At 57.2% G+C, this 20,475-nt stretch overlaps 2 protein-coding genes across 6 annotated transcripts; one reads left to right on the top strand and one right to left on the bottom strand.

The window, feature by feature from the left end:
* Window positions 1-138: 138 nt before the first annotated feature.
* On the bottom strand, window positions 139-14,292 carry MBOAT7 (membrane bound O-acyltransferase domain containing 7). 2 transcript variants are annotated; one of them, XM_043900337.1, is made up of 8 exons: window positions 13,994-14,292; window positions 13,217-13,295; window positions 12,988-13,117; window positions 12,330-12,456; window positions 10,197-10,356; window positions 7,979-8,339; window positions 5,779-5,955; window positions 139-1,145 (listed from the first exon to the last, which is right to left on the bottom strand). In XM_043900337.1, exons 2-8 carry the CDS (start codon window positions 13,290-13,292, stop codon window positions 758-760), a joined length of 1,419 nt encoding a protein of 472 aa, XP_043756272.1. In that variant the 5' UTR covers window positions 13,293-13,295; window positions 13,994-14,292; the 3' UTR covers window positions 139-757. The 2 variants fall into 2 exon arrangements, with proteins under 2 accessions (XP_043756272.1, XP_043756273.1); XM_043900338.1 differs by lacking the exon at window positions 13,994-14,292 and adding an exon at window positions 13,565-13,936.
* A 333-nt stretch (window positions 14,293-14,625) lies between these two features.
* TSEN34 (tRNA splicing endonuclease subunit 34) lies at window positions 14,626-18,543 on the top strand. Of its 4 annotated transcripts, none has more exons than XM_043900344.1 (5): window positions 14,626-14,748; window positions 15,890-16,136; window positions 16,367-16,616; window positions 16,753-17,007; window positions 18,052-18,543. In XM_043900344.1, exons 2-5 carry the CDS (start codon window positions 15,894-15,896, stop codon window positions 18,237-18,239), a joined length of 936 nt encoding a protein of 311 aa, XP_043756279.1. In that variant the 5' UTR covers window positions 14,626-14,748; window positions 15,890-15,893; the 3' UTR covers window positions 18,240-18,543. The 4 variants fall into 4 exon arrangements, with proteins under 4 accessions (XP_043756279.1, XP_043756277.1, XP_043756278.1 ...); XM_043900342.1 differs by lacking the exon at window positions 14,626-14,748 and adding an exon at window positions 14,778-14,959; XM_043900343.1 differs by lacking the exon at window positions 14,626-14,748 and adding an exon at window positions 15,316-15,414.
* The last annotated feature ends 1,932 nt before the right edge of the window (window positions 18,544-20,475 follow it).

Here is a 20,475-nt window from a genome sequence, read left to right as displayed (position 1 = left end):
GGAAACTTCAGGGCCGCTGCCGGTAGGCCTCCTGGGAGCAGGGACCCACAGAGGCCCGGGCGGTGACACCTCGCGGCGGGATGCTGGAGGTATGCGGTCCCCCCACCCTGGTTGACCGTCCACAGACATCCCACAGAGTCTCCGTGTGACACTTTATTGGGAAAGATTTACACATTCTGAACCTGTCCCAGGCCCGGGGATGACAGGAGGCTACAGGAGCGCGGGAACCCTTGTCTGGCTCAGATGGAGCCCACGAAAGCCAGGACGTCCGCACCGCGGCTTCTCCCTTCCAACAGGGTCACACTCCGTGCGGGTCTACCGAGACGACGTGGAGCGAAAGCGGCCAGAAAGCGCCCACCTCCCCCCACCCGACCCCCGGACCCGCCCTGAGGCTCCGACCCCCACACCGTGCAGCCGTCTGCCCAAGAAGCCCTGTGGCCCGTCCGCCCGGTGCGGCGGGAGACACAGCTCTCTGAATAGCAGGCCCTGGGCAGGGACAACGGAGACTCTCTCTGGGCATTTATCTTGATTTTTACGGGAGGGAAAACTGATCACCGGGGCGGGGGTGGTGGCAGCCAGGGAAGCAGGCGCGCCCCGGCCTTGGTCTGCCAGGCAGGCCGCTGAGCCGGGGAATCCTCTCCAGGCCCCTGGCCAAATTCCAATCTCTTCCTGGGAAGGGCGGCGGCAGCCTGGTTCATGGGATTCCTAGACCAAAGCGCGGGGGCCGGACGAGCGGCAGAGGGCGTGTGGCGAGGGCTCACTCTTCCCGGAGCTTTCCCGAGGCCGGGCTGGGGGCCGGGGCCGCCGACTTCCGCCGCCCGGGGCCGCCGCGGCCTAGGGCCAGCCCCAGCGCCAGGGCCGCCAGCGCCAGGACGTGCACGCAGAAGTAGACCGAGGCCCAGTAGCGGAGGGTGTCGCGCAGCGACAGCAGCACGAAGCCCATGCACATGTAGTCATAGGCCCGCATCTTCAGGAACCAGTGCACCCAGTCCCAGGCCTTCTGGCCCCGGGGACCCAGCCGCCACCGGAGGGCCGACTCCAGCTGGCCCTCGGCTGCCAGGCACAGCGGGATGGTGAGGAAGCTCAGGTAGTAACCAGGGTGCAGGCCGTGCCAGTAGGCGCTCAGCAGCATGGTCCACGCACTCCTGCGGGGGGCGGGGTGGGGGGCGGGAATCAGGGCCTGGGGTGCAGACCCCGGCCTCCCCCTCAGACCCGGGGGTCCAGGCCCCCGCGCCTCCTCCAGAGCCGGGCATCCAGAGCCCCCGCCCCTCCTCCAGACCCGGGGGTCCAGACGCCCCGCCCCTCCCCCCTCAGACCCGGGGGTCCAGGCCCCAGGCCTCCCCCCTCAGACCCGGCGGTCCAGGCCCCCACGCCTCCTCCAGACCTGGGGGTCCAGACGCCCCCGCCCCTCCTCCCTCAGACCTGGGGGTCCAGGCACCACGCCTCCCCCCTCAGACCCGGGGGTCCAGCCCCACGCCTCCCCCCTCAGACCTGGGGGTCCAGCCCCACGCCTCCCCCCTCAGACCCGGGGGTGCAGGCCCCCGCCCCTCCTCCAGATCCGGGCGTCCAGAGCCCCCGCCCCTCTCCAGACCCGGGGGTCCAGACGCCCCGCCCCTCCTCCCTCAGACCCGGGGGTCCAGGCCCCACGCCTCCCCCCTCAGACCCGGGGGTCCAGACCCCCCGCCCCTCCTCCAGACCCGGGGGTCCAGACCCCCCGCCCCTCCTCCAGACCGGTGGGGTCCAGACACCCTGCTCCTCCTCCAGACCCGGGGGTCCAGACCCCCCGCCCCTCCTCCAGACCCGGGGGTCCAGAGCCCCCGCCCCTCCTCCCTCAGACCCAAGACTTCCAGATCCTCAGCCCTTTCTCCCTGAAAGCCAGGGGTGCAGACCCCCAGCCTCTCCTCCCTCAGATCAGGGGTCCAGGCCCTAGCCTCCTCCCTCAGAACCAGGAGTCTCTACTGTCTTCTCAGCAACCCCCTCCCAACACTCTTCCGTCAGGACCTAGGAATCAAGTCCCCACCATTTCCTAAGGATTTGAGGATCTAGGAGTATAATTCCTGATCCACGAAGACTCAGACATCTCCAGCCATGGTCCCTTCTCCTTACTGATTCCAAAAATGCTAGCCCTTGAAGACCCACAGATTCAGGCTCCAACCCCCACTTCCACGGGGTGCCCACAAATTACAGCCAAGGACTGTGGTCTGAGTTCCTGCCCACGGGCACCAAGGTTGGCCTCTGGCATGTCCGGGTGCTTAAAGTACAAATATGACCCTGATGCTGGGGAAGATTGAAGGCAGGAGGAGAAGGGGGCGGCAGAGGACGAGATGGTTGGATGGCATCACCAACTCGACGGACATGGGTTTGAGCAAGCTCCAAGAGATAGTGAAGGACAGAGAAGCCTGGCGTGCCGCAGTCCATGATGGCAAAGAATCGGACATGACTTAGTGACTGAACAACAACAAAAAACTCAGTGAAGGGAATGACGCTGACCGCTGTGTGGGGGTAGGTGGGGGAGGGAGCAATGTCCATAAAAAGGCTAAATTCTCCCTGTTGTTGACAGGGGAGATGTTTCCCTCCTTTTCTTTCCTTAGGCCAGTTCCTTGAAGAAAAAAAAAAATCTACTGTTTGAGCATCTTTCCTTTGTTCTTTGGATGCAGATATCAATCTCTGAAAAGGTGAAAGAGGCCTCTAGAAATTGTTACTGCCCAGGAATGTTTTCCTTGAGGGCCTGGGAGCCATCTCCCTGCAGCTGTGTGGCTTTATCCCACTGGTGACAGAGATAGGCGGTTTGTTGATAAAGACCCTTAACTAGCACAGGTGGCAAAGAAATTGCCAGGGGAACTTCAGATGAACCTGGAAGCAGGGACAGTGCTGTGTGTCTCTTGAGAACATGCTATGTAAAGGCCTGTAAGTGGCAGTGGATAGTAAAAAAAGAGAGAGGTTTCTAGATAACTAATAAGGACCACAGGCTTCCCTGGTGGCTCAGATGCTAAAGAATCTGCCTGCAGTGTGGGAGACCTGGGTTTGACCCCTGGGTCAGGAAGATGCCCTGGAGAAGGGAATGGCTACCCGCTCCAGTATTCTTGTGGCTTTCCTGGTGGCTCAGTTGGTGAAGAAATTCAAGAGCCCTGAGTTCAGTTCCTAGGTGGGGAAGATCCCCCTGGAGAAGGGAACTGGCAACCCACTCCAGGATTCTCGCCTAGAGAATTCCATGGCCAGACCATGGGGTTGCAAAGAGTCAGACAGGACTGAGTGACGAACACTTTCCCTTTCAATAAGGACCTACTGTATATCACAGGGAACTCTGCTCAATACTTTGTGATGACCTGTATGGGAAAAGAAACCAAAAAATAATGGATACGTGTATATGTATATAACTGGTTCACTCTGCTGTACCCCTGAAACGAACACAACTCTACTCCAACTTAAAAAATAAAAATAAAATGGATGAACTTTTTTTTTTTTTAAAGGGTGAGATTTCTTTCCATCTTGATACTTCTCAGCAGGAGGTTACTTGTGCTGCGCATTGAAATCTGGTTTAATGCTCACTCAGGACCAATACTGTTTGCTTTCTTTTACCTCTGGCGGAGAGACGATGCTGTGCGCTGCCAGAACCGATAGGACTTTACAGGAGGACGCTCGTGAGAGTGAGCCCAGCATCTCCAACTCCGGGTGTGCACAGCCAGCTCTTGGCCCCTCCCTCAGCTACTGTCTCTCCCAGTTTCTCGGGCCCGCCCTCCCCCATGCAGTGAACACTCTCCTGAGAATCTTCTAGCCTCCCAACTCCATCCTCTCTTGAACCCACTCCAATCTTGCTTTCACTTCACCTTGCAAGGATGCGGGGGACTTCCTCCCACCATGCCCCCCCCGCACCCAGGGTCACATTTGCCCTCGCCCCCCGGAGCTCCTGGCCTGGGCAGACACACCCTCCCTCCTGCCTCTCCTCCTTGACACCCTCGCTCCTCTGAAGGGAATGAAGAAATGCTTTGCCATTGTCCTATCTCCCTGGCTGCATCTGCACCGGCCCCTCCTCTGGCCCCCAGTCTACACCAGGGTCCCTCATTGTTGGTGCTACAGACATCTGGGGCTGGGTCATTCTTCAGGATGGGTGGGGGTGGGGGTGGGCGTTTAGGCCTCCGCCTACTAGACTCCATTATGATAAAGCGTCTCCAGACAAGCCAAATGCCCCCTGGGGGCGCAGCACAATTGCCCACCCCCACCCCCTCATTGAGAGTGTCCGGGGCTTCCCTGGTGATTCTGATGGTAAAGAATTCACCTGCAATGCAGGAGACCTGGGTTCAATTCCTGGGTCGGGAAGATGCCCTGGAGAAGGGAATGGCAACCCACTCCAGTATTCTTGCCTGGAGAATCCCATGGACAGAGGAGCCTGGCGGGCTACAGTCCGTGGGGTTGCAGAGTCAGACACCAGTGAGCAGCTCAGACATTGAAAATCCCTGGTCTAAATGTGGGTCCACTCTGTGCTTTGACCCCAGAGCTTTAAGCACCAACCACAGCTGACGATGCTCACGGGTCCACTTCTTACACCAACCTCTCCCTAACACACCAGAATCACACAACTCGGTGTCTATCCAATCACCCCGGCTGGAAATCCAACCGTCACCTCAAACTCAACGAGACTAAACCCAAGTCTGGCTTCCTTGGCCTGCCAGCTTCTGAAACTTCCTCCTGCGCAGACTTCCTCTCCTTCATCACCCACGCCCACCACCTGGGCACCCCGCTGCATTTCCTCTCACGACCCCCATCCAGGTGGGGGCCGAGCCCTGACCTCACCTCTCCAGTTCATCCACTTCTAGGCCACTGGTCCCTACGCTAGGCCACCATCAGTGCCCACAGGGCCAGTCCCTGCCTCATCTCCTGCTCCCCTCCCCACCTTTATCCCATTCCCCATACAAGGTCAGAGCGGGTCTTTAAATCCAAACTAGACAGCACATCCAGGTACGTCTAGCTCCAGAGGTGCCATGATTAACTGCTTCATCATGAGGACATGTTATGGTGTATCCATCCTGACCTCTCCTGGCGTCGAGGGGAAGACGGACGGATACTCGGCAGGTGGCCTGACCTCTCTGAGCCTAGATCTCTTCATCTTTAAGATCTCCTACTTCCTAAATTAGTCAGTTTATCTTATCTTTACAGAAAGTCTCCACTCAGGAATTACCAGGTGAGTGAAGGATAATAAAAGCTGCTCAGGCCTCACAGTAAGTGCATTTAACAGTTTCTCTCACTTATTCCTTGCGTCAACCTATGACAACAGGTTAACAGCATTACTCACATTTAAGAGTGGGGGACACTGGGTCGTGGGGAGGGACAAATTGGGAGTTTCCGGTTAACATACACAACTATATAAAATACATAACCAACCAGGACTTAATGTATTGGTTACGGTGTATAGGGAATTCTACTCAATACTCTGTAATAGCTTATAAGGGAAAATAATCTGAAAAAGAATAGATAGGGAACTCCCTGGCAGTCCAGTGGTTAGGACTCTGCCCTTTCACTGCTGGGGGTGGGTTCAGATCCTGGTCGGGGAGCTAAGATCCTGCAGGTTGCAAAGCACAGCGGGAAAAAAGCAAAGAAAAAAAAGAAAAGAAAAGAAAAATTAAAAAGAGGAACGAGCTTACCCCGGTAACGCAGTCCGAGCCGCAAGAAACTACAGCTCCCATGACCGTCAGGGGCGGAGGCCCGCCGGGGGAGCCGCAGGGCGCCCCCGGGGCCGCTGGGGGATGTAGTTGGTGCCGTCCTCCGCGCCCGGGGGCTCACCTGAGGACGTAGGAGCGGGCGGGCGCGCTCTTGTAGACGTACTGCGCCAGCCACCACTGCACCGTCATGTTCCAGTAGCGCATGCCCTCCCGCACGCGCACGCAGAAGTCCGTGCCGTAGCAGTCGATGTTGCGGATGGTCTCATAGTCGTACTCCACGGAAGCCGCCGTCTCCGGACTGGGGGAGGGGTGGAGGACCAGGGTGGGGGACAGACATGCAGCTCAGCCAGGCCCCCTCCCGACGCTGGCTCCTGTCCCAGCCCCGGACGCGAAGGAGGGGAGTCTGGCCAGGCAACAGCTCCCAGGCTGTCGCATTTGCTAGGGCAACAGGGGAGGGGAGCCCAGAGGGTGCCTTTTTGGGGGGTGGGGTGGGACGTGCACAGATCCACAGCAATAGGATTCTCCTTCTCTTAGGAAGGGGGCCTGCAACAGCCAGAAAAGTCTGCAAGCGTTACGGTTGCTAAGCTATGAGTCCTTAGCAACCTGACCTGCCAATGGTCTCAGATGCTAGGGTAAGGCCGTTCCTTAGCAACCAAGTTCAGCATATCCAGAGAAGCCTCCAAGTAGTCCTTTCTAAACTCCTCGGACCCTTCAGTGGTTGGGGAAACAGCAGCCCTAACAGCGAGGTGGTCCATGGTTGCTAGGGAGATGTTCTAGGCCCGCCTGTCACCTAGATGGTCTCTGTTGCTAGGGAAAGGGCATTTCTTAGCGACAAGCCTAGGATGTTTAAAAAAAGCGTCCTGAAAAGGCCTTTGCTGGCTATCAGTCTGTAGGACTGTTCTAGAAGGATCAGCTCCAGCAATACAGCGGTTCCGGGGTCACCAGTGCCAACGCTCAGAGCAGTGGGGGATTATCACTGACCTGCCTGAACCACTGGCTGCTTCTGATAATGGAGGCGGGGCTTCCATTAAGAGCAGGGCCCAGAAGGTTTAGAAAAGCTTTCAGCTCCTGCTTGACGTCTTCTGGGGGATACCCGCTAGCAACTGGAGGCCTGCCTTTGGTTACTCTGGCAGAAGCAAGAAATGTTGCGTGGGGGCACCACTTCCCCCACAAGGGAATGGCTGTTGTGACTACGAGGGGATGGCCCAACCCTAGTAAGGAGTCGTTCAAAATTTACATCAGGGGGCTGCTTTTCCAGCCCCAGCCTGAATGCCAGAGGACAGCTGCAGGGAACCGAGGGAGGGCCCACTCCTGACTGCCAGGGTGCCACTTCCCCAGCAACACAGGAGCAACATATCCTTAGCAACAAGGGAGTCCCTGGCTACTAGCAGTGTGTTCTGCCTCGTGATGAAGGAACTAGGCTAGTAGCTTCGCCAGCAACAAGCTTAATCCATAGTTACTAGGGCTTCTGGTGGTTACTAAGAATGGTGTCCGCTGCCACCTACCCCCCCCTCCCCCACCCCAGCCCAGAGGACAGCATGGTGGAGAATGCCATTTCTGGGACTTCCCAGGTGGGTAAGGATCCGCCTGCCAATGCAGGGGGCTGACACGGGTTCCATAGCTGGTCTGGGAAGACCCCACATGTCCTGGAGCAGCTGAGGTGGTGGGCAACAGCTCCTGAGCCTGTGCTCCGCAAGGAGAGAAGCCACCGGAAGGAGAACCTTGCCTCCCAGACGAAGAGTAGCCCCCGCTCGCCCCAACCAGAGAAAGCCTGTGCCCAGCAGCCAGAAATAAATAAAGCGAATGCCGTTTAAATGTTATGTGATGACGTCTCACGGGGAGGGCCTGTGAGAAGAAGGGGGCAGTTTAGGGGACGCCGTTCTCATAGCAACAAAGGCAAAAAGGGGCAGTTCTGTTGCTAGGGAATGGTTTCCCTAGCAACAAGGGGCTGCTCCTCACTGCCCAGCGATGGCATCCTGAGCAACCAGGAACAACCGGGTTACCGGGCTGACACTACCATGGCAACAGAGGGGCAGCACGGTGGTTGCTAGAATACACCTTCCTTTTCCTAGCAACAGAGAGCAATTCACTACCCCAGGGGCTGACAAGCACACAACAGGGGGCGACCTGTAGGTTTCAGGAGTTTTCCGAGAACAGGGGAGGAGGGCTGTGCTGGCCAAGGGGGACACTCTGTTGACAACCGGTGGGAGACCAGCCCCCCTCCCGCCGCTGCTCCCCACTCTCCTCCCTGCTAGGGGCAGGGCCAGCCCGCGGTGATGGGGCCGGCCGGGTCTTGGGACACCTCCCTCCCGCCGCCTGACCTGCTGGGGGGTGGGCATTGGAGGGTGGGGCCGCCCCCGGCCCGGGCTTTGGCGGCCACGGGGTAGGCCCCGAAGCCGGCGGCAATGCAGCCGCACTCGGCGGCAATCCAGGCCACGTAGAAGCGCATGCGGAAGGCGAAGAACACGGGGATCATGTAGAAGAGGCGGGCGGGCAGCGGGCGGGCGTAGAAGGCGTCCTCGCGCACGGCCTCCAGCGGGAAGAGGTGTGATGAGAGCAGGAAGAGCAGGCCGAAGAGCGGGGCCGGCCAGGCGCGGCGCAGTAGGGGCCGCAGGCTGGGCACGGCCCCCGGGAAGGGCTGCTCCAGCCAGTCCAGGTAGGTGCGGTAGCGGAAGAACGGGCCTGTGGCGGGAGGGCGGGCCGCGGTCAGGCGCATGTGCGCGTGGGGATGGCGGGCAGAGCGCCGGTCTCCGGGCGGGGGAGATGGGCCAGGGACCAGGGAGCCCGGGGGAACCAGGGAGAGAGGAGAACGGAGAGCAAGGGAGAGCGGACAAAGGGGGAGACAGGGGACCCGGCGGGAAAGAGGAGCAGACACTTAGGGAGCGTCTCGGACAGAGGAGTCCGAGAACCAGGGGGTCCTGGCACACTTGGAGGGAGGTGGGCAGGGGGGCCTGGGGGTCTGGGAGGAACAGGAGGCGCACCAGCGCATCCCTTGAGGAAGACAGGGGCCTGAGAAGAAATCAGAGGGTGTCAGGGGCAAGACCCGGGGGGGATCTGACCAGGGCTTTGGGTTTGGTTTTATATATATGTATGTATATTTTTGGATAACTTGTGGTTTATCCACTCAATGGAATACTATCCAGCCAGGAAAACAAACCAGGTACAAGTCCATGCAGCAGAAGTCCTGCATACCATTGAGCAAATAAGCCAGTACAGAAGAACACATACTGTATTTGATTCTATTCACATAATGTCCCCAAGCAGACAACACTAACCTATGCTCTTAGCAGTCCAGAGAGTGGTTGCCCTCGGGCGGCAGCAACTAAGGCAGCAGGAGGGACCAGCGGTGTGCTGGGAAGATTACCTGATGGGGTGCTGGCTGTAAGCATGCTTTCTGTTTGTGTAAAACCACCAACTTGTTTGTATTTGTTGAGCATGCATGTGTATGCATTCAGTCACATCTAACTCTCGGCAAACCCATGGACTGTAGCCCGCCAGGCTCCTCTGTCTGTGGGATTGCCAAGGAAAGAGTACTGGCGTGGGTAGCCATTTCCTTCTCCAAGGACTCTGGGGGTTTTTTCTCAGCGCTAGGGTAAACACTGAAGGCCTCTCCCACCAGGGAAGGGCTAGATTATTATTTTGCTTTTTCAGGAGACCCCTCAGCCACTGAGCAGGGAGGGGCTGCAGAGGGACAGTGACGGAAAAGAGGGGACTGCTACACTTTGGATAAAATGATGGCTTGGCCTGGGGAGGGAGCAGAGGGCTTTAACAGAAGTGCTGAAAGTCTAACAGAGGACCACACGCTGTATGATTCCATTTATAGATGTTCAGGGTAGGCAAACACATAGAGAAAGTCAATTAGTGCTTTCAGGGAATGGAGGCAGTTGGAGGTTGGGCAGATGATGGTAAAGGGTGCAGGGGTTCTTTCTGAGGTGACGAAATTGCACAGTAGTCATGTTGCAAAACTCTGTGAAAGTGAAAGTGAAGTCACTCAGTCGTGTCCGACTCTTTGCGACCCCATGGACTGTAGCCTACCAGGCTCCTCCGTCCATGGGATTTTCCAGGCAAGAACACTGGAGTGGGTTGCCATTTCTTTCTCCATAGAGAGACTCAAACCCAGCAAACTGGATGTGGTTGTGAATGGGTGAATATGGTAATCACAGCTCGATACAGTTGTTACAGAAGTCAAAACCTTCTACGAGGTCAACGGTAATGAAAAATACGTCCTGAAACTAAAAATGGGATCATACGCTGTGAATCCTTGTGGCCTGGGCGGCAGACACATTAGGGTGACATCCATCTTTCTCCTTAATCTCCTGTGTGCTCCCAGTAAGTTACAAGGAATCACTGAGGCTGAGAACAATCTGTGTCTACTCTGGAGGGTCCCTGGGGCCAGTGGGAGAGGGAGACATGGACTGGGGCTCAGAGGCTCACGCTCAGAGCAGCAGAGGCTGGAATGGGGGGCCGGGGGCGGGGGGCAGGAACACAGAACAGACAGCAGAGTCCGGGCAGAGGCAGGCCCGGGGCGGGCACGCTCACCTGTCATGATTCCCACGTAGCAGTAGCTGTAGCTGAGGGTCTCCATCAGAGAGGGCACGTCCGGCAGCAGCCCCAGGGGGGGCCCCTTGCTGAAGCCCGAGGCCATTTCCTTCCTCTGGGCCACGTGCAGGTCCTGAACTTCACTGGCCAGACTCACCAGCTGGGAGGAAGGGGCATGCGGGAGGACAGCTCAGACCCCGGCCTCCTCACACCCACCTCCCGTTCACGACCGTACTGGGCGGCCCCATGGGGCTGGATGCCAAGGCGCTGCTCCTCGGGCAGCTCTGAGCATCTAATGACGAGTAAGGGCTCCCTCCTGGGCCCCTCTGTCTTTTTTTCTCTAAGTTCCATCTTTCCGTGTTCCAAGCTCCAAGCCTGTCCACCAAGCTGCCTCCAGGGAATTCCCCGGGGGTCCAGCGGTTAGGACTTGTTGCTTTCACTACCAGGGCCCGGGTTTGATGATGCTTGGTTGGGAAACAAGATCCCACAAGCCATGTGGCATGGCCAAAATAAATTAAAAAAAAAAAAAAAAAAGCAGCTGCATCTTGTCATTAATACATGGATGGATGACTTCTGGGCACCTCGAATTTAACACATCCCAAGTGTAAAACGGTTTTAGCTATTCCCCGAAGCAGGTGTTCATCTGGTCTCTCCCCTCGTCAAATGCCAGTCCTTGGGATTCTCCAGGCCAGAATGCTGGAGTGGGTAGCCTTTCCCTTCCCCAGGGGATCTTTCCAACCCAGGGATCGAACCCAGGTCTCCTGCATTGCAGGCGGATTGTTTACCAGCTGAGCCACCAGGGAAGCCCCATCAAATGCTAATGAGCATTCAAAAGCTGCTTAGACTGGAAACCTTCCTCGCTCCCCAGGTCGAGTCCCTGAAGTCTCTGAGTCTGTCCCTTTCACTTTGCCTCCACCACTGGGCTGAATATGCTGAGCCTGGCCCCCCAGCCTGCTCTCTATCCTTCTGCACACAGACCCCAGGCTGGCCTGACATGTGTCTTCCAGCTTCAGCCGGGGTTCAGCTGGCAGATGGTGGAGGCAGGCAGGAGTGAACCTTGGGTTTGTATTCCCGTGTTTTTAATCCCTTTATTGATAAGACTGCCTGGGGCCTGGCCGTGACCCTTGACCGACCTTCTCGAATCTACCCAAGTCCTTTTCCTTCTGGGCTTCCTCCTCTCGGCCCCTTGGGACCAGGACCCTTCCTCATCCAGCCCTGGCCGAGGTAAACATCAACAAAAACTCGCCCCAGGTTATCCTACATGCCAGGCCTCCTGGTGGGGCCCTGATTAGCTGCCCCAGGCCTGCCTCAAGCCGCCAGTTTGTCAGCTGGACTTAGATAAAGGAGTCCCATGTCACCTCACCTTACCCTTCCTGCTGCAGTTTTTTCAGCATCTGGAGGAAGTATTTTTAAACCTGTAAACCTGTTCACAGGTTTTCAGAAAAACCTCTTGGGCCCCCACAGGAAGAAGTTGGAACTCCTCACTGGGGCCAGCCAGGCCCTGCCCGACTTGGCCAGCGCTGCGGTCTCCCCTTGATGGACAGTCCATGTGCCTGGCACACGGCTGGCGGCACGCGGCCGGCTCCCTTCCAAGCATGCTGCTCCCTGCGTCCCGAGAGGCTCTGGTTTCCTCCAACTCCTGACCCACTCCTGCCCACCCCTCAGCTCCCGCCCGGGAATACGGGATGCTGGAAGAGCCCTGCCGCCACTGCCGCCTGACCCTTCCGATCACCGAGAGGAAGCACCCGGGAGGAGCGCGCAACCTCTTCTCCCTCGGTGGGGCCTGCAGACCTGTTTTCTCTCATCTTCCCAGGTCATGGGAAGCCAGACATGGTGTTCTGCTTTTGTGCCCTCAGCTCAGTGCTCTCTGCCCAAAGCTGTTTTTTTTTTCCTCCTTTGCAACGTGGCTTGCTACAAAGATGCACTTTAGCCCAGCCACCCACTGACACCCACAGTTATATAGCTTTGGGTACTTTTTTTACCCTGGGGAAGAGCTGAGAGGTGAAGTCCTGCCCTCAGCGGAGTGCGTGGGAGAGACCGACCCGCCTCCTCTGCCTCCCCAGGGAGGAGAAGGTAAAGATGGGCTGGTTCACGGGCACCCAGGGAGGGCTGGGGGTGTGGGGGGAGCCTGACCTTCAGCGTCAGCAGCAGTTGGACGGCGTTGGTGAAGGGCGTGGGAGTGGGCAGGCCCAGCAGGCTGAGCGCACGGAAGAAAAGCAGGTAGGAGAAGGTCCAGGCGAGGGCCAGGGCGTGGCAGGAGCTGAGACAAGACAGGAGGTCTGTTGCGCTGGGTGCCGGAGGTCTTGCCTCGGTCCCCCCTGGATTCCAGCTGCAGATCCCACCCCCCACCACCCACTTTCAGAGACAGGAGAGGGGAGTGTATGGAATGAACATGACTGAAAGAGCTGCAGAGAAACACAGCAACACGGAACAAGGACGGGATGGAGAGAGAGGCTGCGGGGTGAAGACCCTTCACGCCTCCATTTGTTTCTGGGAGGGAGGGAGAGAGGGGAGGGAGAAAGAGAGAGAATACCAGGGCCAGCAGACCAGTAACGCCCTCCTCTCTCCTAAATCCATGACATGGCCGTCAAGGGACAGGCCAAACACACAGGGACGAGACCCAGAAAAAGGCAGGAGAGGAGGAACAGACCAGACATGTGACACAGAGAATCTCGAGGCGCACAAGAGACATCCAGAGACCGAGGCGGAAACAGAGAAAGACCCCAAGAGGAAACAGGTTGCATCCTCCACCCGCTCTGTGCTCCCCCTCCTCCTCCCACCAAATCCTCACCAGGGCTGGGCCTGAATGAGCGCCCAGGTCCCAAGGATGGTGACCAGAGAATGCAAAGTGTGGGGGCCACAGGTGAACAAGGTGAGCCCCAGGCCCACGGCCGCCGCCCCCCATCTCTTCAGCCCAGGTCCTGCAGGGAGAAGGCACAGCATCAGTGTAGAACTTTCCACGGGGTCCCCCATTCTGCCCGCCCCCCCTTATTCTCCGCTGAGGAGGGAACCTGACTCACCAGCTTTCTTAAAGAGGAAGCCGATTGGGATGGAGATAAGAAGAACCACTAGATATGTCCATTCTTCGGGCGACATGTTCTAGGGGAGGGGCAGACGTTCACAGTGAGAACCCAGAAGTCCAGCCGCCAGCCCCTCGTCCTCAGAGGATTTAGGAATCTGCCCCCGTCCGAATTCCCAGTTGTCAAAGATCAAGGAGCCCTACCCTCAGCTCCTCTCCTCTGAGAACACAGGAATCCCGACCTCCAGGCCCTTCCTCCTTTGAGGATAGAGGGTTAACCCCAGGACCTCTCTTTTGAGAATCCAGGCCCCCCAGATCTCTTCTCCTTTGAGAACTCAGGAATCCAAACCTGGCGGCCCCCTCCTCCGTAAACGATCAAGCAACACCAGCCCCTCTCCTCTTATCCCTGGGCGCTCCCTCCTCCGAAAACACTGCTCTCCAAAGCCCCTGCCGTTCTTCGAGGGGGCCTCAGAGGGGTCCAGGTCTCCAGCCTCCACCTTTCTCCGAGCTCGAGTTCCTTCTCCTGTCTGAAGCCGGAGAACCTGCCCGCTCCCCAGTACCAGCCCGAGTCCCGGGGCTCATATCACCAAGCGCGGCTCATATCCGCTCTGGGCAAAGCCACAGGCGGTTACGCCACCCGGGAGCTCGACCATGCCACCCCGGAGCTCGGCCGCGCTCCCGGCGCCGCCCCCGCACCCCATCAGTCCGCCGATCCGTAGCGACCCCACACTGTCCAGACCCCTCCCGGTCTCCTGGGCGCCTCCACACCCCGGCCCACCTGGACCCGCGGCTTTGCGCCGCCCGCAGGGCTAGAGGCGGCCGAGCAGTCCTGGCCCGCGGGCTATCGTGGGTCCGGCCACGCCTACCCCGCCCAGCACGCCCCCGCACCCCCCAGCCTCTTTCGGGGGGCCTGCAGAGCTGCGCGGTCCGGGGTCGTGCGCGCAGCGCCTAGCGGTGTCCGGGCTGGACGGGGAAGGAGCGCGGTCGCGGCGCCGAGAGCACTACCCGGCGGCGGGACCCGGCCAGGCTCGGATCTACCCCGCTGCGAGCACGCCAAGGGCGGGGCTTCGGCTCGGGAAGGGGTGGGGCCAGAAGCTTCGGGCTCCGAGGGCGCCGCGGGACCCCGGAAAGAGGCGGGACCTGGAGCTGAGCTGTCAGCGGGAGGCGGGGCCTCCGCTCCAGGTTCCTTCAGCCAGAATCCGGGGGCGATTTGGAGGCGGGGCCACAAGCTTCGGATTTTTTCGGAGGTGGTCGAGTAGGTTCGGTTGTGGGCGGAGCCAAGAGCTTCGGCCGGACGTGGGCGGGGCCACAGTCTCGGCTCCCTTCGGAGGTAGTCGAGTAGACGCGACCTTGGGTTGCTCATAGGCGGAGTCTCAGGTTTAGGACGGAGGCGGAGCCACGGGCTTTGGCCTTACGAAAGAGGCGGGGCCCAGAAGCCCCCCCCTAGGGGGTGGAGCAAACAGCGTCCGACCTCAAGGGGCGGGGCCAGCGTGGCGAGCTGCCCGTTTCCTAGTCCCGGAACCGAGGAGGGAGGTGCGCTTCGAGGGGCGGGCTCGAGGGATTTACACTTTAGGGGGAAGGCAGGGCTTCGGCCCTACGGGGCGGGCTCCAGACTTCCCGCTCCGCTGAGGTGGCGGCGTGACGACACCGACGCAGGGGGTCGGCATGGGGGGGTGGAGGAAACCCCGCGTGGCGCGCTACGTAGGGGGTGGCTCCGCCGGGACTGCGAGCTGGTGTTTACGAGGTGAATAGCTGGTTCCGTCAGAGGACGGTGCCACATTCTGAAGGGAGCGCTCACGAGCGGGTTGAGCCCGCCCGAGCGGAGAACGCACTGGGCTTCCGGCTGTGGGTTCGGTCGTGTGGCGGGAACTCCAACCGGGGAGAGAGCCCGCGGCCGAAGGGGGTGGGGCCTCAGGTTGTGGGCTTGACGTGAGCCGAGGCCGTCCTAACGCCTGACGCCTAGTCTTCGGGAGGGGGCGGGGCCGCGATCGGCTGAGCCGAGGATGTCCGAACGCCTAACCCCGCGTCTTCGGGAGGGGGCGGGGCCGCGATGGGCTGAGCCGAGGACTTCCGAACGTACGAAGCGGCCGCGCTCGGGCGGGGGCGGGGCTTCGCATTCTGCGAGCCGGACTCAGAGCGGGGACCTGAGGCTGGACCTCGAGGGCTCAGAAAGAAGGGTCCCCGAGGAACCCCCAAGGGGTAGTGGCCTCGGGGGGCTTTGGTCTCCGGAGGTCCCGACACCTGACGGGAACACCGGAGGGCGACGCCGAAAAGGACCTTTCGGAGGGGGCGTGGTCCGCCCTACGGCAGGCTTTGCCGCCAGGCGCGGGGGCCCGCGCGGCCAGTCTCGCCCCTGGCCAGAATGCTGACCGCAGGGCCCGAGGCGCCCCGGCGGGGCCCCGGCGCTCCTTTCGGGGCGGGTCCTCGTCTGGGTCAGCCCCGGGGCCTGGCGGGATCGCCCGGGGGCGGAGCCCGGCGCCCAGGGGGCGGGACTGGCGCTCCCGCTCAGCAGGTGGCGAACGCAGCTCGGAGCGAGGCTCCGCCCCACGAGCCTCAGGGGCGGGGCCTCGCCGAGACCCCCAGCTAGGCGGTGGGCACCCTCCCAGCGGCGCGAATCCCGCGGCGAGAGGCGTGCTGCCCGGTGTGTGACTGTTGTGCCCCTGGCTTCCCGCAGGAGGATGCTGGTGGTGGAGGTGGCGAACGGCCGCTCCCTGGTATGGGGGGCCGAGGCGGTGCAGGCGCTGCGGGAGCGCCTGGGCGTGGGGGGCCGCACGGTGGGCGCCCTGCCCCGCGGGCCCCGCCAGAACTCGCGCCTGGGCCTCCCACTGCTGCTGATGCCTGAGGAGGCGCGACTGCTGGCCGAGATCGGCGCAGTGACCCTAGTCAGCGCCCCGCGCCCGGACCCCCGCCAACACAGCCTGGTAAGTGGGGGCAGGCTAGGAGCGCCCCTCCAGGGGACCTGCAGGAGGAGAGGCTGGGGACGACTGATTCCTGGGTGGGAGGGCTCTGAGAGTCCTGGATTCTGGAATTCTGTGAGAGTAGGATAGTAGGATCCCCGGGTTCACTTCCCGAGGTTTGGAAGGGCCAGAGTTAGGATTTCTAAGGCAGGGCATGTCTGAATCCTGATAATACAGCAAAGTTTACTTCTCAGGCACTGGCATCCTTCAAGCGTCAGCAAGAGCAGGGTTTCCAGGAGCAAAGCGCTCTGGCAGCTGAGGCCCGAGAGATCCGTCGTCAGGAGCTCCTAGAGAAGATTACAGAGGGCCAGGCTGCGAAGAAGCTAAAGCTGGAACAGGAATCAGGGACCAGTGGGAGCCAGGAGGCCGGTGGGAAGCAAGCTGCCGAAGAGAATGAGGCCAGTGCTGGCCAGGCTGCTGGAGAGCATGAGGAAGCATGTGAAGGTGGGGGTTGGAGTCCACGGACCAGGGGAAAGAGGGAAGAGATCCTTGGGGGATTTTTGGCTGATCCTCCCTGGGGCCTGACAAAAAAGCCTTGCCCCTTGGATTCATCAAACTCTCTTGGATTCTTCCCCACCAGGCTCCTCTCCCCAGCCAGGGCCTTCAAATGGAGTGGCCCCCTTACCGAGGTCTGCTCTGCTTATCCAGTTGGCCACTGCTCGGCCGCGGCCCATCAAGGCTAGGCCCCTGGACTGGCGTGTCCAGTCCAAAGACTGGCCCCATGCTGGCCGCCCTGCCCACGAGCTTCGCTACAGCATCTACAGAGACCTGTGGGAACGAGGCTTCTTCCTCAGTGCCGCTGGCAAGTTCGGGGGCGACTTCCTGGTCTATCCTGGTGAGTTTGTGTCGGGACCTCTGGTGACATTTTTCTTCACAATCCCACCACGGTCTGCGTTTCCCCCCTTTTTTGGTCTCCTTTTCTCAGCCTCTGAAACCATGGAAAAACAGGAAACACTTGGGAACCCAAGCTTTTTTGGAGAGCAGTTTAGTAAATGAACAAAGAGGGGGAAAAAAACTCTCGCAGAAGACATATAGAATAAAACGTAAATCTTATTTTGTAGTGTTATGTACATTACTATATTTAATAATACATATACATTGCAGATTCTTTACCACTGAGCCACTTGGGAAGCCCTTCCATATCTTGGCTATTGTAAATAATGTTGCAATGTACATAGGGGTGCGTTTATCTTCTTGAATTAGTGTTTTCACTTTTTTTCAGATAAATACCCAGGGAATTGCTGGAAGACTTGCTCTTTTAGATTTATGTTACCTGTTAGTTTTCTGTATAGTGCCTTACTCAGGGTCCTACTCTACTTGGTCAGGTTCATCTAACCTGGGAGCAGAGTATAGCCCCCCTCCCCCTAGCCCATCAAATGAGGCACAGACAGGTTTTTTTTTAAATAAAGTTTTATTGGAACACAGCTCTGTTTGTTTACATATGGTCAGTGGATGCTATGGTGCTAGATTGGCAGAGTTGAGTATTTGCAGCATGGCCCACAAAACTGAAAATATTTACTATCTGACCCTTTTCAGAAAAATTTGGTTGACTCCTTAATTCTATTTTATTATGCCCTCCTGTTGTAAATCGTTCTCTTCTTTTAGTCTGAGTCACTTCTCATTGGATATTTATGATACGATATACATGATACCCTTTGAGTTCCTCATGACTTTGACTGACAGTGATATATTCAGTTACTTGTTTTTAAATAAGATATACATAATGTGTCAACTTGCTCCACCCCCCAGGCCCAAGGGTGTCTTTTGCAATATTGGTAGTGATGGCTGGATGCATTGAGATCCCCTCCGTGTTGGAGGTCCCGGTGTCTTCCAGTTCTCCACCAGTGGAAACTGCTACCTGCCTCTCTCCTTCACCCAGGCGACCCGCTGCGTTTCCACGCTCATTACATCGCCCAGTGCTGGGCTCCCGGGGATCCCATCCCACTCCAGGACCTGGTTTCGGCTGGCCGCCTGGGCACCAGTGTCAGAAAGACACTGCTGCTTTGCTCCCCGCAGCCCGATGGTAAGGTGGTCTACACGTCCCTGCAGTGGGCCAGCCTGCAGTGAGCTCCAGAGACCTGTGGGCACTCGGCTATGTCAGTGGCAAGACCCTTTCTAGATGGTTCCAAGCTCATCTCTTCGTGGGAGGTCCCGCCCAACCTCCTGCCTCTCTTGGCGGTTAGTGTTCGATTCCAGATTTATAAACACTACATCCTCCTTATATCCCTTCCCAATCCAAAGCACTTAGTGGCTGTGTTGTTTTTATAGTTACCAGTTTCCAACCATGACCTTCCTGAGTGTGAAAGCTGATTCATCTCTCTTTTCTACAGGGCTTAGGTCCCAAGAGGTCTCAATAAATTTGTTGAATCAGTGTGGAGTTTGTGGTTTGAATCCTTAAGACAATCCTGGGAGATGTGGGCATTTGCTGCAGGTGTTTGGGCAGATGAGGAAAAGCCTGGGGGAGGGGAAATGACTTGCCCCAGGTCCCACCTCTAGTAAGGAGCAGGTGTGTTAGTCACTGAGTTGTGTCCAACTCTTTGTGACCATGGGCTTCCCTGGTGGATCAGATGGTAAAGAGTACGCCTCCAATGTGGTAGACCTGGGTTCGATCCCTGGGTTGGGAAGATCCCCTGGAGGAGGGCATGGCAACCCACTTCAGTATTCCTGCCTGGAGAATCTCCATGGACAGAAGAGCCTGATGGGCTATAGTCCATGGGGTCACACAGAGTCGGACATGACTGAGCAACTAAATGCAGGTTCCTCTGTCCATGGGGATTCTCCAGGCAAGAATATTGGAGTGGGAAACCATTTTCTTCTGCAGGGGATTTTCTGGACCCAGGAATCGAATCCAGGTCTCCTGCATTGCAGGCAGATTCTTTACCATCTGAGCTGGGGTTTAAAACCTGGTCTTTCTGACTCTGAAGTCTGAGCTCTTCCACTGCATACACTTACCTTGGAAAAACTTTAAGACATTTCAGATGCATACAAAGGCATAAATAAAAAATAACTCATGAAAAACAGGAGGCAACTGTTGCAGTTTTAAGGAGTAGGGAGGGGAATATCCGAGGTGGTCTTGCTCTTGGATTGGGTATTGTTTATTCAGGTGTTGGGAGAATTACTTTTTATACCGTACATTTATATTCTAGATCCTCCTTTATATGTATGCTGTATTCCACAATTTTTTACAAAAGCTAAAACACATACGTATGAAATATGCATTTGTAAAACAATCTGCAGAGCTGCCTTTCTGCTTAACAAATTACTAGAACATTACCAGTACCAACTTCCAATATTTAAGAAACTGATTTTTAAAAAATTTTTTATCTATTTATTTGGCTGCACCAGGTCTTAGTTGTGGCATGTGGATCTAGTTCCCAACCAGGAACTGGAGAGGGTGTGGAGAAAAGGGAACCCTCTTACACTATTGGTGGCAATGTAAATTGGTGTAACCACTTGGGAGAACAGTATGGAGGTTCCTTAAAAAACTAAAAATAGAACTACCAAATGACCCAGCAATCACACTACTGGGCATGTATACTGAGAAAACCATACTTTGAAAAGATGCACGCAGCACTATTTACAATAACCAAGACATGGAAGCAACCTAAGTGTCCATCAACAGATGAATGGATAAAGAAGATTTGGTACATATATGCAATGGAATATTACTCAGCCATAAAAAAGAATGAAATATTGCCATTTGCAGCAAAATGAGTGGACCTAGAGATTATCACAGGTAATGATAACTAAATGAAGTCAGGCAATGACAAGTATTATATGGTAATCACTTTCATGTAGAATCTTAAAAAAAATAGATAAAAATGAACTTAATTACAAAACAATCAGACTCACAGACATAGAAAACAAACTTATGGTCACCAAAGGGAACAGTGAGGGGAGGAAAGATAAATTATAAGTTTGGGATTAATATATACACACTACAATATGTAAAGTAGGTGAAAGACAAGAATTTACTAGATAGCACAGGGAACTATAGGGCTTCCCAGGTGGCACTACAGGCAAAGAACCAGCCTGATAATATAAGGGACAAGAGACGTGGGTTTGATCCCTGGGCTGGGAAGATTCCCTGGAGGGCATGGCAACCTACTTCAGTATCTTGTCTGAAGAAAACCATGGACAGAGGGGTCTGGTGGGCTACAGTTCACGGGGTTGCAAAGAGTTGGATACGACTGAAGCAACTTAGTATGCACACACTGTAGCCTGACTGGCTTCTCTGTCCACTAGCGCCACTGGGAAGCCCGGGATTAAGTAAATTAACATGGGTACAACTCTTTGAACGGGG

The sequence above is a fragment of the Cervus elaphus genome, chromosome 4, assembly GCF_910594005.1.
Source record: "Cervus elaphus chromosome 4, mCerEla1.1, whole genome shotgun sequence".
Taxonomy (NCBI): domain Eukaryota; kingdom Metazoa; phylum Chordata; class Mammalia; order Artiodactyla; family Cervidae; genus Cervus; species Cervus elaphus.
Note: the sequence above shows the minus strand (reverse complement) of the source record. Positions and strands in the feature narration are given on the sequence as shown.

What these genes read in the sequence shown, in the direction of transcription:
- MBOAT7 (XM_043900337.1), bottom strand. Translation starts at nt 13,292, where the DNA reads ATGTCGCCCGAAGAATGGACATATCTAGTGGTTCTTCTTATCTCCATC. An exon ending in CTTCCTCTTTAAGAAAGCTG is followed by an intron (nt 13,118 to 13,216) that starts GTGAGTCAGGTT and finishes TTCTCCCTGCAG; the next exon opens with GACCTGGGCTGAAGAGATGG. An exon ending in GCCCGCTCCTACGTCCTCAG is followed by an intron (nt 1,146 to 5,778) that starts GTGAGCCCCCGG and finishes CGCCCCCCGCAG; the next exon opens with GAGTGCGTGGACCATGCTGC.
- TSEN34 (XM_043900341.1), top strand. An exon ending in ACCCCCGCCAACACAGCCTG is followed by an intron (nt 16,137 to 16,366) that starts GTAAGTGGGGGC and finishes TTTACTTCTCAG; the next exon opens with GCACTGGCATCCTTCAAGCG. An exon ending in GCATGAGGAAGCATGTGAAG is followed by an intron (nt 16,617 to 16,752) that starts GTGGGGGTTGGA and finishes CTTCCCCACCAG; the next exon opens with GCTCCTCTCCCCAGCCAGGG.